The sequence below is a fragment of the Aythya ferina genome, assembly GCF_964211825.1.
Source record: "Aythya ferina genome assembly, chromosome: 1".
NCBI lineage: Eukaryota > Metazoa > Chordata > Aves > Anseriformes > Anatidae > Aythya > Aythya ferina.
In genome coordinates this window covers 53,952,722-53,968,498 of record NC_140296.1, presented here as the reverse complement: position 1 = coordinate 53,968,498, position 15,777 = coordinate 53,952,722, and the positions used below count along the sequence as shown (strand labels likewise).

Here is a 15,777-nt window from a genome sequence, read left to right as displayed (position 1 = left end):
AATGAGATGATGCACAGCTTTGGCCTTAAGTGAGATTTATGGCTAGGGCTGTTTATGATGCAAAGAGTTTATCACTGTCAAAAGAAAGAGAGAAAACAGTCTCTGTCCATTTTAAGCATTTAATTGTAGAGGTTGTTCTCTGGTGAGTGGAGGTACAGACCTGGGATGTTTAAAATTTTCTTGCTTGGTTGCTTAAAACATCTCTATTAATAAGACCATTTGTTTAGACCATGAAATTCAGGGTATGCAAGTTTGAAAAACTCGGCTATATGTATATGTGATATATTTATATGATACAAATATACAGAAAAATATATACTTTTATCACATGAAATCATTCAGACAATAACATCCCAGATGCTCTGAATGCCTTTGGGTTGACATAACATCTTGTATAAAAATGATGTTCCTGCATAACTGTGGTGCATGACAAATGAAGAGCTTGTATTAATCCCTCAACAGTGATCTCCCAAACAGCATATTTCATAGCTAGACAGCAACTTAATGTGGGGAAAGGGAGGGAAGATTAAACTTTTTTTTTTTTTTTTTTTTTCCAAAAAGAGAAGTATAAGATACAACAGGCTTTTTGACATAAACGAAGGAAACTCTGCTGCAAAGAATGCTATTTACTTGAACTAGTTCACTTTTTTGCTCAGTTCAAGTATAACTTAATGAGAAAATTTCTCAATTTTCAGATAATGGTTTTGGATGAAAATGTGCTTGAGCCAGATTGAACATAAATGTTTTGTGTATGAGAATATGTACACATATGGTAAAATGAAGTACTCACAGCTTTCCTAGCTGTAGTGGAATGAATACAGATGGATTTAATCTCAATGCTAGTCTTTTCATCCTGACACAGCATTTATGTCACCTCTAAAATAATAATCAGGAAATCTAGATAAAGTCGTACTAACAGGAAAACACTAGTGTTCTGTTTCTTACATGTAATGATAGGTGGCATAGCAAAAAAGCCTTTTAGTTTAAAATGTGATTTGCACCAGTTTCCTTTTGCACAAAACAGCTAGATTCCATAAGCGAGAAACAAACTGGGTTTTATTTTAACCAGATTCATAATCCTTAAGTAAATTACTACCCTGTAACAGTATAAGAAATCAATCTAATTCTATGTGTCAACCAGCTGCTCATATGCAGGGCTCTCCCTGTGCAAACACTCCTCAGTGAAGTTGGCAGCTTCTAACAGTGTGAAATCTGTAAGTGCCATGGACTGGCAGCTGAGCACACTTGTGCTTCAGAGGAACAATAATAAGAAAATGTTGTGGAATTTCTGGAGGTGCTTCGTGAATAGCAGAACACTGCTTTTTTTTTTTTCTTTTTCTTTTTTTTTTTCTTTTTTTTTTTTTTCTTGGAGGAATATGACAGGATTCAGAGTTGTCTTGCCCCAGCAGAGAGATAATTGCTATAATTCATTAGAGAGGCTTATTTCAATTTTTCATTACTGGAGCAAAACTTTATAAACTGTGTTGAAGGGAATGAAAGCTTTAATTTCCTGAGGCTGCATACATAATTATTGTAATTCAAACAACCATTTGAACCATCCTATAGTGGTCATTACATTTCCTGTCTTCTGCCTGTCATTTTGTACTCTTTAATTTCTTCATTCACTTGTTCCTAGTTTTACATGCACTTTCAATTCCTCTGTCTTGAGGAATACAGCAAGTAAACTCATTGGTGGCAATGAGTTACTGCAGTTTCTACAGGTTCCTTTTTAGAACAACCTAGATGACATCTAACATTGATCTTACATCATTTATGCTTCAGTTGTGTAAAGAGAATAGTTTCACACTGGGAATGACTTTAAACTATGTCCTATTTTAAAATAAGCTTATTTATTTTCCTCATGCCCCTGCCACCTTTTCTGATCAAAGGCATTTATATCTAAACAAGTTTTGTTTCTTACAAATGCTTTGCCTATCTTGTTTGATTCTACAGTACAACTGCTTGTGAAGCTGAATTTATATCTCAGCTATCGTATGCATAGCTACAGCCTGTGACGGAAGAAGCAAAAGGTTAGAACTTCACTGCTGAAGGTTCTGTAGGAAGGCAAAGCTGTGTCAAAAGAGATACAAAGGAAAAAAACTGGAGACCACAGGTTACATCATTAAAATTGAAAACTTTACCTTTGTGACTATAACTTAAAGATTTGGCTTACTATATGCAAGCAGACAAGCTGAAAGCTGTTATTCAAGCAGTAGAAATACAGAAGAACTGGAAAGGTGAAAAGCACCACAACAATCAGTACACTGATCTCAGTCTGAACAAACCTCCTGAAAGTTTGTCTCTAACTGGGAGTGACATTCTTCAGGACTATACAAGACCTGTAGTTGTATTCCAGCTTCTGCAGCATTACATAACAAAGCAAGGAGATATCCAACTACATATATATTTTTATTTATTATATATAATATAGATATTAAAAAAAAAACAAAAAACAAAACACTACAATTCAGAATTCAGTTCAGAACCACCCCAAAACAGGAATACTTCACTTTTCTGAACTTTTGAAATCTATAAAATACAGCGGTAATCCTCGCTTCGACGTGTGATAGCAGACTGGTTCATAAGCTTTCTATGCTTCATTCATTTGCTTAATTCTGTTTATAGTCCTGACTAAAATTAGATAAAACAGCAACAACAACAACAACCAAACAAGAATTATTTGATTTATTCATATATCCTGCCTGTTTTTGAAAGGAAATGTGATTTAATGGCCAATGGCTAGGATCTGGTCAAAATCCAAATTCATTTTTGACTCAAGCCCTCATTGCAAAAGCTATGTGTTTGCATCATTCTTAGATTAATAGATCTTTCAGCATTTGAAGAGCCTTAAAAGGGATTGTATCCATACAAATAAATAAGAAAAAATCCAATGATTTTCTTCAAACCACAAAAATACTTGAATTTCATTAGGCTTGGGAGAAAGGGTAGAATCAGTTTTTATTTTATCTGAAGCCATTCTCCTTTTATGTTGATATATTTCTTGGGTTCAATTTTTTTTTTTTTTTTTAAGAAGACATATAACATGTCTCATGTTATTCTATGAATGTCTTTCAGCCGTTAAAGAAAGGTACCATGCAATCCAAATCTTTTCAATGTTTAGAGTTCCTTTGAAGGTGGTTGCAGCAATTTTATCTCATTTTATTTTCCTACTTAAGAAAAACTGGCAAAATATCAAAAGACATGGAAATGAGTGCTCTTCATTTTGAAGTTAGATGGCTTAGTTCATTTCAAAACCAGGCTAACCTTTGACTTTCTGATTAGCTTGCTGGAATTCAAACTCATTCAATGCCTGTGCATCCTTTCAGGATTAGCACCCCTTCTGATGAAGAGTGAAGTTAGCTCAAGCTGTTTTGTATGATGTGCAGCCCAAAGGCTTAAAGCTGATGATCATGTTGGCTAAAAATGCCTCTTGGCTTTCCTTCTGTATTCATAACTGCACTGCTTGCCCTTTCTGATTGCTAAGGAACAAGATTACATTTCATATTCCCAAGCAAGGGCCACAGGATCTTTGACCTTACCTGGATACGCACATATGCACATTGCCAGTTCCCAAAACTCGCTGGCCACTTTGAAAGTCTACTTGCATATTCACAACACAGGGAGAACTGTTCAGTCCTATCCTTACTGTTCTTGACCTCCAGCACCTCACTCTGTGTCCCTTTCTTGGTGGCTGTCATACTCCCTGAAATAAGTCTTTTTCCAACAAAGCATTGATCCCTGTATTGGCCCATCAAAACCATGTCTCCTTTCTCTTTCACAAATCATCATCCAGCCATAGACAGTGTAAAGGAGAGTGTGGGTGCCATGAAGTTATAAATGATGGCATGCAAATAGAATCAGGGCAATCTGATTTTCCTGTGTCTTGACCCCCATGAGTAGAGAAAAAAGACTGCTTTGATTAAGCAAATACAATATGCTAGTCATAAAAGTAATGCAGCAAACCATATGGAATATCAGAATCTTATTTAAATAAACATACTTTCTAAACCAGAAAACAGTTAAATATTAGCAATAAAAATTTAAAACACTTCCCTTGCCCTGCCTTGTCTCCCCATTTTCTCCTGTAATTCCTTTATACCAACATATTTATGTCTGAGAGACCCTCTCCCTATTTACCTCTAGCTGAACTTGATTCTGACTTAGCAGCTGCCTTAAGATCCCTAGCTGGGATTCTTTTCTCTGTTTGTTTTTTGATAACAGGCAAGGCTTGATTACCTTATCCCGATAAGTTACTATGGCAAATTCCACCAGTGTAGAATGAGGCATTCACAAATATGTTCTTATCAGTGCACATTTACCCTGTCTGTGCGATTTAATCCATTAAAATTAAAACGTGGATTTTGCAAATGAAAGCTCAGCAATGTACTCCTTGCTGGAAGTTTGTCATTAGCCTGGATCACTGGTACAAGTATAATTTCCTTTATTGGAAAACACTTCAGCTAGCCAACAGATAGTGGAATAAGGTCTCAAAACCATGTAACATTGCATTCAGAAGTGCAATAAATCCTGAAGAAAACCTTAGTGTTGTTAATCCTGTTATTTATCACTGTGACAGAACATTCTTGGCTGGTTTATGGTATGGCTACTTTTAATAAGCACAAAACAAAATTAGGATTTTCTTGTGTCAGACAATATAGTGGATCAAATGGGGAAAAATATGGGTCTAAACTCAGTGGGACTAAACTCAGTGAGAAACATGGGCTGTATGGCCAATGTGTGGCAGCTGAGTCATTCTAGAAAGAATGGGAATTTTACTTGCATTTGAAATACCCTTGTCACATCTTCCCCCTTACAATTATGCCCTTTTAATCTCTATTATCTCTCTGATAAAGGAAGTGGCTGACAAGAGTGTGGTTTAGTATGGGGATGAGTAGTCTTGAAGTGATTATAGTGCCTATGCCATGGGGAGACATTAAAGAACAAATGGCATTGAAGAGTATGTCCCTATATATCATTAACTATTTTCTAGATTTCTGAAAGAGTATTTGCCAGCTGTGTTATTTCACATTTTAGCACAGAAATAAATCAGTATTATAACCTGTGGGAAATAGGATTTTTTAAAAGTGCTCCCTCAACTAGCTTGAGAATTCAGGGGTTTTGTCCCATGACATTACCAAGTTAATTTGCAGCTGGTCACGTTCCTACAAGAGTTGCTGCACATTTTGCAGGCAGTATTTCTCCTTCAGTCAATCCCTCTCCTATCTGTCTATATCCAGCTGTTTTAATGATAATAGGGATTTTTAAGGGACTCAGTTTTGCCACCCTGACTTTTATCAAACAAGGGGTGACTTGATGAAAATCATGATGAAGCTGAGCCTTTCTCTGCAGGCAGAGAGGAGCTGAGTTCACCATCTCTCATCTAACAACAAAGGTCTTTACGTTGATGAACTCTGCCTGGCCTGGAAATGAACTGTGCTAGTGTGCGGCCTTTGTGACAGCAGGGTGGGGTTGATCTAGGAGCTGTCCTCTTTTCTTCCAACAACACAATCATTATAATCTGGGGGAGGTGGGCTGCAGATAGAAACAGCTGTGGTTTCCCAGTCCCATCACCCTACTATTGCACTAACTACTTAAGAAAATATTCTGTACCTCATGAAGAGAAGGTATTCACAGTGTCCAGAAGTCCTGTACCCTTGACAGAATTGCTCATCTATTACAGGCAAACTGAGGTTACCAATTCAGACTTTGTTAACTTGGATATTCTTGGATATTATGGAGATCATGCTTTACAGAAACAGATATATATATATATTTTCTGGCTCACTGAATTTCCATAGTGCAAATTAAAGGTTAGAAAATGGTGCAGAAACATTAGGTGATGGCTGCGAACTCTACGTCTTCTACTTCAGAAGAAACAAACACCTGAAATGAAGATCTCATTAAGGTCTTCAAGACCAGGAACATATTTCTAATGTGTGTTCAGTGCCTACCTACCACAGGATGACCCTCATTGACGAAACAAAATAATTACTGTACAAGGTGTATAATAGTAATGTCCCTGTCTATCCAGATATGTAGATTGTGAGCTCCATAAAAATGATGTCTGAGAATAGGATTAATCTCACAGGAAAACAGCATCCATGTCTGAGCCAAAACTCTTCTGTAGTCAAAGTGAGAAACAGGAACTAGAGGGTGCAAGTACTTTTCAATCCAATACAGATTTTTAAAGTAGCTCAGATCAACTGTGCCCTGAAAATTCCTATTTCTCTCAAATGTCAGTATGGGTTATGTGATTTGGCTAGCTGGATGGTTAGATACCTGCATTTGGTTGGATGGATTTAATCTAAATGAATAAAAAGCAATTGAAAGAATTTTTATTCTCACATTATTTAAAAGATTATAAATGATCTCTGATGTTTATTTATGCATTATTTCAAAGATTATAAATGATCTCTGATTTTAAACCCATTAACATTCACTGTAAGATCAAGGAAAATAGGAGTTTCTCTCAGGTATTAAGCAACATTTTGTTTCTTTTTCTTTCTTCCTTTTTTTTTTTTTTTTTTTTTTTTTTTTTAAGTGATTGCTGCTTTTCCCTGCAGAAGAAATGTAGTTCTCAAATTTCTGTTATTTCTGCATATATATCACCCTTTTAATATATGAGCACTGTAGGTATGTTATATTAAAAGAAGACAAAGCACTTCAAGCAATTAGTTTTTACTTTAGTGCCTATAGCTGTTACTTAGGTAACGCAATTATTGTTATGAACTGGAGATTTCTGTAGGCTTGAATGTTTAAGGAGGAAAGCAATTTTCATTCTAGTCCATTTTCATTTGCGTTCCTATATTGTATTTATGCTGTCCAAATATATAATAGGAAAGCAAAATTCCCAGCGCTTTGAAGTGAATGCACTTATCCTGGGGACTGTTAAGTGCTGGTTGTGTATTGGTGATGTGGTTTCTTCCCATACAAATGAATGTCAGTCTCAGTTTCACTGGGCTCTGGCACTGAGTTCCTCTTGCCTGAATTTAAAAGCTCAGTGTGGGTGTTGAGTATGTCGATGTGAGCTGGGTGTCAGAGCCCCACCAGTCAGTGGAGACATGGAGTGGGATTCAGTTGCCTGCACACAGGTATTGAAGGCTTTTTGGTTCTTCCATGTGCCAGTACAGGTCTTCTGTAGGAACTGCACCATATCTGAGACCCTCCTGTGGAGCCCTTAGATGTCTCTCTCTGGACAGTCTATTGGTCTTTTTGGAAGCGGAGTCAAGGGAGTTATTCAGTTGGCCACATGCCTAATTTTGGTCTAAATTAGGATCTTACGAATAGCTCCTAGACCGCTCATTCAATTACAAATATACATTAGCCTAACACCATTTTGGAGTCCTCTGGAGCATTCAGAAGACTGAAGAACCTTATCAAGGTTCTTCATCACATCAAGTACCTTATCACATCTGTTAGCTCAATGCAGATGCCCTGGTAGTTCGGGGCCTCTTGCTTAGCAGGAGGCATTTGTGTTTCAGCAAGTGAATCCTTCCTGTTCATTGATCACCTTGACTATCTCCTCATTGCTACCAGGGGAGACTAAGAAACCTGGCTCTACTTTTATTATAGATGCTAAGTTAGACACAGTGAACTCCTTTTCTTATTTACCAAAAATTACATGTACATAACATACATTCAGTGCAGAAGAAGCAAAACCCAAAAAGACCAAAAGCAAACATATGAATGATGGTCATTTGTTACCACTGCCACCAGGAAAAACTGTGCAAGGCCACCAAAACATGAGCATCTACTTTCACCTCCAGTGAATTGCACACCTAAGTCCTAAATTTGAATAGCCTCAGTTACTTTCACTTCAATAGGGCTATCTGTGAAATCACATATTGACTGCTCAGAGTTCAGCTAACTCTAGCCCCATGCAAGCTTAGTATCTTGTCAATTCCTAGGTTCCTCATAGCTGCCCAAGAAACATTGGCACTTACAGGGAGCTATTCACGTGATCTCTAGAAAACGTCTACATTAGGCTGTGGGAATTGCACTGTGAAAATGCGTGTTTTCTTAACTGATTGTGGAGGGAGCCCATGCAACTAACTCCTACTCCTGTAGCTGTATTTTTCTATTACCATGTACACACCAATGGGATGTGCTGGAGCATCCTGAGGGTATACTCCTACTTTCCATGGTGACTAGGTACCTGAAGTAGTAATACAGGGGCTATGCATTTTGTCCTAGTGTAGAGCTGTGATGCTGCTAGAGCCTACACTACCTAGGATTTAGAAATGCTGCTGGGTCTTTTAAGATGCATAACCTTAGAATAGTCCTTAGCTGATGATGGGTAAAATTAGATTTGATGAAGCCTTTCTTTTTTCCTTCCTTCCCCAGTATTATTAAAAGCCTTGGCTTTCCCATCAATGAGTATCTATAACTAGTCACTCAATCTTTGCTGTTTACAGGCAAAATGTAAATACATTAAGGAAGCACCCTGTATTGCTGTCCCAACGATGTAGACAGATACATTGATATGACTGTGGAATGAGAAAAAAAAATATAGGAAGAAAATATAGGAAACGTTTTTTGATGTAAAATATTTGCTTTTGACTAAAGAAAGTTCACAAAAGGGTCACAATTTGTATGAAGGTAAATCTTTTTAGTCCCAATATTTTATGTCTTCTAACTACTAGTAATGCCTATAAAAGTCCATAAAGTGTCAAATTCTATTGCAAACAAGGAAAATGTGTGAAATGTTTGGCTTGGGAAATCGGGTTTTAGTCTGCTGTAACCTATCATTTGTTACAAGTGGAGTCCAGCGTTGCACACGTCTCGTGCAAGTTTAAAATATATCTGTGTGTTGCAGTCTAACAAAATAAAAATTGCTGCAAAAGGCACCAGAGAACTAATTCACAGTACAATATAACACATTTTTATCTGGAGAGTGAGAATCACTATTTGCAATTAATTCAGAAATTACCAAAGCTTTAATTTCTTTGTTGGCAGCCACACCAGTGCACAACTAGCTTGATGATTAAAAAATATTTTGTGGTCTGTGATCACTTGAACAAAAGGGCCCTCTATTCTCTAGGTGTAAATGGACTGGTGATACATTACAAAATCCATTTTTTATGGAAACTTAGTATTGCTTTTAGAACCTGTTGCTAGTTGTCATATTAACCATGTAAGAATTCATAGCAGTGTAACACCTTTCAGGCAGGTAATCAGTCATAGTTGTTATTCTCATGCCACTTGGAAGCATCTAAATGGGCATCATTTATATATTGTAACTAGGGAAACAAGCCGTACTACCGATTTTTAAACCATATTTCTTCTATTAATATTATGTCAAAATGCTAAAGTGTAGAGGACATTTATATAGTCACTGTCTTTCTTTAGCATTAGCAAGAACATTAAGATTTCACTTTTCCTTCTGCACAGATTCATGCATAGACACATGAAATGAAATGTGATCTATCTTTCAGCTGAAAGAACAGTGCTGATGTGTTTCCTGCTTAGATTCATCTTCTAGACGTTGATAATAAAAACTTTCTGTATACTGGAAAAGAAACAACAAACTTTTACTGAGTAGAGGCTAAAGCATCAAATGGAAGGAACTAGATTTTCATCTAGATTTACAAAGGGGAATTGCCATTGGATAAAACTTGTGCAGCCTCCAGTATGAAATATTTTTGCTGCAGACTAGCAATCCTTCTAGGTACCTGATGACACCACAACAATGAGTATGATTAGAATTATGATTAGAACTATCTATCAAGATATTTATAGACCCAATTCTCCTTTTGAACACATTTGATTCATAGAGCCTAACTCCAAAGCCTGGTATTACAGTTACATTAAGATATCTACAAATTGGCTGTCTGAGCTAATCATTCAGATTCTTTTCATACCCAATGGGGAGAAATGGGTAATTCAAAAGGTAATTCAGATTTCATGTCATCTCCAAATGAGCATCTTAAGCAGGATCTGGAGGTGCCTAGTTCTCTCCACTGATTAATAAGGGAATGAGGTTATAGCTCAGACTTTGATAACAACATTAGAAACATTAAAAGATAGGGCAAATAAATCCCACTTCATGTTATTATGGTTTGATATGGCACAGATGTGCAAGCTTCAGCCTATATATCCTGCTTTTGTTTACACTAATAGCCAAGTTCAAGAATCACTTAATTCCTCAACAACCAAAGACCCACGACTGTCATTTTTTCATCTTAACTGTGTTCTAGTCTAGTAGTCAGAAGTAGCTTCTGTTTACAGGTGTCATATGCCCCATCCTGGTAACAGGTATACTTAATACTGCTTATACGTTCCTGGAAAAGAGATGAAGACTCTAAGGGGATCTTCACACCAATAGTTAAAGGAAGTTCAGCTAGAACTAGCAGGTGTATATTTAGAAGGCACTGTGTTCAATGAGACTGTTAGGCAACATGTCACTATTCAAGCAAGGCAGACAATGCCTTGTAATCAGGACTGTACATTTTTTTGGACCACTAATTAATGTAGAGAGCTGTCTTTCCTGTTAGTGTTGGAAGACATTTTTTCCTTGCTCACACTGAATGGAGTCTGAACAGCAGGCAGAACCATTCCACCTGAAGACACAGGCAACCACTGAAATAAGGCACTTTCTTAGTAACTGCCTCATGCATTAGGAATTCAGTGCATCAGAGACAGCAGCATGCAGAACTCTTCAGCAGGGTTATGGAATAATATTGCCTTTTTAAAAAACAGATCTCTACCAGGTCTCTCAGGAGGGTTCTGACAGCCATCATCACTCACCCACCTTTGCTACCTGAAACTGGTATTAACCAGGAAGGAAAAAATGATAACACAAACTTAAACTTAGATATTGCTGTGACACAGAAACTGAGAATAAACAAAATCTGACACTAAGCAAACACCTCTTTGAGGAGAACCAGGCAAATCCTAAATTTGACACCAAATGATCACGACAAATGTTGTAAAATATATTTATTCATTGTGCATGTTGTACAGGAGTTATTTGCTGAATAACAGCACACAGAAAGAAATGGCACCTCCAACAGTACAACATATAAAGCTTGTGGGGGGAGTAGTCTATAGGAAGTTAGGGGACATTTAAAACACCTGCACGAGCCTGTTAATTTCACTCTTAAAAGTGTGACCAATACTTTATGAGCTATGAAGCCTTTTACATGCTTATTTTTTGTATCTTTCCCTACAGGTTCTGTATGCAGAAGGTGTTCAAAAAATTCATCTCAATATTTTAAACCCTGTAAGATTTATAACTGCTGAATTTTATTCTAGGGTCTCTTGAGAAATAAAATGTGGAGAATAAACATCCTATATCAGGAATACTGTGGTATCACTGCATATATTTAACATTTCTAGACTCTGGACTAAATGGATTCTTACAAAACTGAAACATAAGCTCCACTGTTGGGAGTTCCCCAAGAGGATTCCTTGGGCAAGTCAGATCAATGTCTTCATGGTATACTGTCTTGTTAATTTCAGTCTTTCATAGCTAAAATGCAAAACAGTTTTCTCTCTCTTTCTCTTTCTCTCTCGAATTATATTTTCTGCTTCATGTACCTTTGGAACACTGGGAAGGAATTGTTCACAACAGATTTGTTGGGTTACTGTTGCATTTTTTATTGTAACAAAAATCATTACACACTGTAGTAAAAATATTTTAAAAATATGAATGAATTGACACTTAAAATACATCCCACTATATTCCTAAAATAACAATTTCAGGGTCCTTTGCTCACAGAAAATGAAACTTCATTTACTTTTACTTAAAAAAAACACAGGAGGGAAGATAAAGGAACATTTTCCTACAAAGTGTGACACAATATATTCCCCTCCCCAGGGTAAAGAGCATGAAAGAGTTTATTTTTCAGACTAGGTGCATGCTCATCCACTTATCTATGCTGCTGCTATACTGTACTTGAATGTAAATCACCCTCAAAATGCCACGGCCAATTTCTCAGTTGCCTATCTCCATAGCATGCATGTGCATTATGCATTATATGGTTAATAGTGCATCAGCTCCCCTGTGGAAAATCAAGAAGGCTTCCATGTCCTTCCAAAAGGAAATGTGGAATAATTTTACACACAGGTCAGGCTGAGGTATGTTCTTGGGACAAATAGCAGCTGAATTAAAGCAGCACTGTGCTGTACGATGGCATGGTGGATACAGAGGTACTTGAGGCAGCTGAAATGCGGGAAGTAGGTATGACTATATCAGCATGGGGCTCTCTGTAGGCTAATTAGTCCTGCTAAGAAGCAGGTCCAAGCTAAATGCTTTGAGGTAATTCACAAGTCAGATGATGCATATCTGCACAGTGCTGTGTTCCTGCCTTCCAAACCCCTGCTGAGGAAGCCTTTTGTTTGAAACACAGGGTCCTCTAAAATTCATAGAATTTCTGTAGCTGGAAAGTATAATCTATTCCACTTTATCAAACTCGCACAAAGTGGTTTGCCCAAGACTGGGCAGTGAGACAGTTACAATTCTAGGGAGCGAGCTCAGGATGGCCTGAGAGATGATTTCCTTTGCTCAAGTGCTATCTCCAGGCACAAGCCCCAGAAATAGATGACACTGCAGAGTGTCTGCATTGCTGCGCATGTGTATGTGGTGTCTGAGATCACATGGACACTTATGTCAGCTTTTAGATTACTGAGGGAATACACTCCTTTCTAGGAACGAGACGTCATCCTTGAAGCAGCAGAAGAATATTGGTAAGAACCAGCAACTCCGAGCACTGGACAGAATTAGATAAGCTAGAATCTAAAATTACTGCTACTGTTTTAGCCTACATGACACACACAAAGTAAAGATGGTGAAGATGAAACTTAAAGTGTTTTGCCCAGCATTGTACAAAGACAAATGGGAATGAAAGTGAAGAATAAGAATACCAAAGCTTACACCATGTTGCATTGTCCTCCAGATAGTCCTCTGGGAAGCAAGAGGGAAACATTCAGGGAACAGAAAAACAAAACAAAATAATAATAATAAAAAAAAAAAAAACAAAAAAACAGAAAATAAAAAAACAAAACAGGTTATACCAAACAGGCAACCACAGTAAAGATAACGAATCTTTATAAGCAGTAGATTTTCAATGAGAAATCTTAGATCATACTCTACAGAAGCAGATGAGTTCAGTGGTTAAAGTTATTTAGTTTCTGACAGTGTTTGTTTCAACTTCAGGTGTAATTGCTGGATGCTTAGCCTAAGGTTGTCACTTTCTGGCACTTTGTAGTAGATGGGTAGAGAAGGATTTCTCTGAGAGGTTTAAACGTGTACGTTAGGATGAGCTGAATCATGCTTTATAAATATTTAATCTCAACTCAGTTGCCTAAACCTACATTTAGAAAACTGAATAAAGGCCATCATTTCTCTCTGCTAACAATAAAAAAACTACTGACCTTCACATCTAGGATGGTCATCTAGAAATCAAATCTAAATAAGCGGTTATAGGTATCTATACTACAGATGTCTATATTTAATCAGTTTAGCTGCTGTTATGATCGGCAGAGAAACAGATGGGAATCTAGTTACCTAAATATAGAGCATATAAAGTAAATTTAGTAGCTTTGATGTATTCCATCTTGCTTAGACAGGTCTCCTGTAAGTATTTCTAGTTACATTTGCACATCTTGAAAACCATAGGCATCTCAAATAACATTAGGGGACTATATTGATGCAGCTGAATCCCCCAAGAGGGACTTCAGAGAATAACTGGGCCTCAGTTCTGTCCTCCACTCTTGGATGCCATATAGTGGTCTTCCTCTCAGGTATCCTACCTGGCCTTCAACCCCCAAGTCTAGGAGAGCATGGGCATCCTGCCAGCTCAGTCAGATATCACATACTCCAAGGCATCTCAGACAGTTTTGCTTATCTACATATAGATAACTATAGTTAAGCCTTTCATTTCCCAATCTATGAGAAGTGTCTGTGACAGATGGGGTGAATCACTCTCTGAAGATGTATGTCTCTCTCCATTGACTTCAGAAAGAGCCTGACTCTTAGGCCCCATGCTACAAATACTTGATTTAATTGCTGGAAATAAGTGTACTGAACTGCTTGGGATGCTGCAGCATATTCTACCTGGCTCCCTACTTCTGTTCCATTGGTCTCCTATAGTCCTATGTGGTATCTTCCAGTCCCCTGTTTCCAATACTCTGGGGAGTAACATGGTATAGTTGGAGGTGTCCCTGCCCATGGCAGGGGGTGTGGAATTAGATCTTTAAGGTCCCTTCCAGCCCAACCCATTCTATGATTCTGTGAGTCTCAGATGGTGTTTTACGTCCATGCTTAGACAACCCTCTCAAGCTCAAGCTCTGCATGACTTCCTAAATACATCTACTGCATTTTAATCCAACTATACCTGCTTTGGGGGGATCTTTTTATTTTTTATTTTTTTTTTTTTTCTGTTTTCCCCACATTTTTCTCAATTAATTTTGATCTATTTCTTTTTTATTAAGTTTTACAGACTAATGCCATAATGCAGGCAAACCTCCCTTCTTGGAACACAATGGCTGGATTAATCAAATTTTATTGGGTGATGTTGGTAGTAGGGTGATAGCTGGACCAGATGGGCTTGAAGGTCTTTTCCAACCTTAATGATTCTGTGATTCTATGATTCTATGAAATTCAGGCAAGCATAATGAAACACATTTTCAGAGGTGTTCAGCATCTGATGTTCTCAGTGTAGGCTTCTCATGAGAGATCTGCATTGTGCAACATAACTGATAAAATATGCTCAACTGAATTAAATACACAAATGAGAATATGAGCAGGAGTAAAAAATTGATTCAGATGTGCAATGCTATTGAGATTCAGAGGAAATATTTTCTAAACTTGGTCACTTCTAAGGACGTGCTGTCAAAGACAAATGAAAACAGGATTGTTTGTCACTTGTTTTGAGGTTTACATAGCTGCATGTTTGAACTTTGTGATGACAACTTGAAGTTAAGTGGTCCAACAGTATTTTGTGAGTAAAATCTCCAGAACAGACGTCTAAAACCATAAATGTAAGACTGAATAGTCAGCTGACTCATGAGGAAAAGTTCCTCTTACATAAAAGCAGGTAGTAATAACTCCATGTTTCTTATATCAATAATAATGAAAAGGAGCTTTAACCGTTTGGCACAACTATCAAAATACTAATCTTGCTGTACATTTTTATTAAGTAAGAAATAGAAAATGATCATTGTGCAGACTGGAAAACTGCTTTGGGTGGGATTCTACTTGTGTCTTATTAATGATGCAAGGATTGGGAGCATCTAACTGAAGCTGGTCCTCTAGGCTCTGTCTATAGTTAATGAAGAGAGATATGATTCAGGGAATGATTCAGCACATTAAATGCTGAAGGTCTAATGTAGGCAGTTTGAATGGTGTTCCTATGAGACAGAAACACAACATTTATATCCTTCTGGATAAAAATACCCAGGTTGATGTGAGATACAGGCAGTGACCTTTCCCAAGAGCTGCTAAGGGATTATGGTTCTGAAACAAAGCCTTCTGCTTTAATCCACATAAGCAACCTTTTCTTGCTCCAGTTGAGGTCAGTGTCCATCTCAAACGTCAGGGATTGTTGCTCTCAACACAAAAGTAGGTAACACATATATCGCTGCTGATTGGAGATGGATTTGATATCACACGTTACTAATAGGGCATGAAGAGTTATTATTTTAAATATTAGCAGCAAGAAAGACAAATAGGTAAATACTGTAATGCTTTTATGAAGTAATGGCAACAAAGATTTATTTATTTATTTATGAAAGAACGTGTGAAGGAATCTAGTTAAATCATATGGATAAAAGTTT

The 15,777-nt window shown here is 37.3% G+C and overlaps 1 protein-coding gene across 1 annotated transcript in view; it reads right to left on the bottom strand.

Moving 5' to 3' along the window:
* GPC6 (glypican 6) overlaps positions 1-15,777 on the bottom strand; it is a gene marked incomplete at its 5' end in the record, with an annotated part of 825,666 nt that overhangs the window by 44,401 nt on the left and 765,488 nt on the right. The window contains one exon of the mRNA XM_084506834.1: positions 12,875-12,904. Coding sequence (XP_084362960.1) covers positions 12,875-12,904 — 30 coding nt within the window. The remainder of the gene's footprint in view (positions 1-12,874; positions 12,905-15,777) is intronic.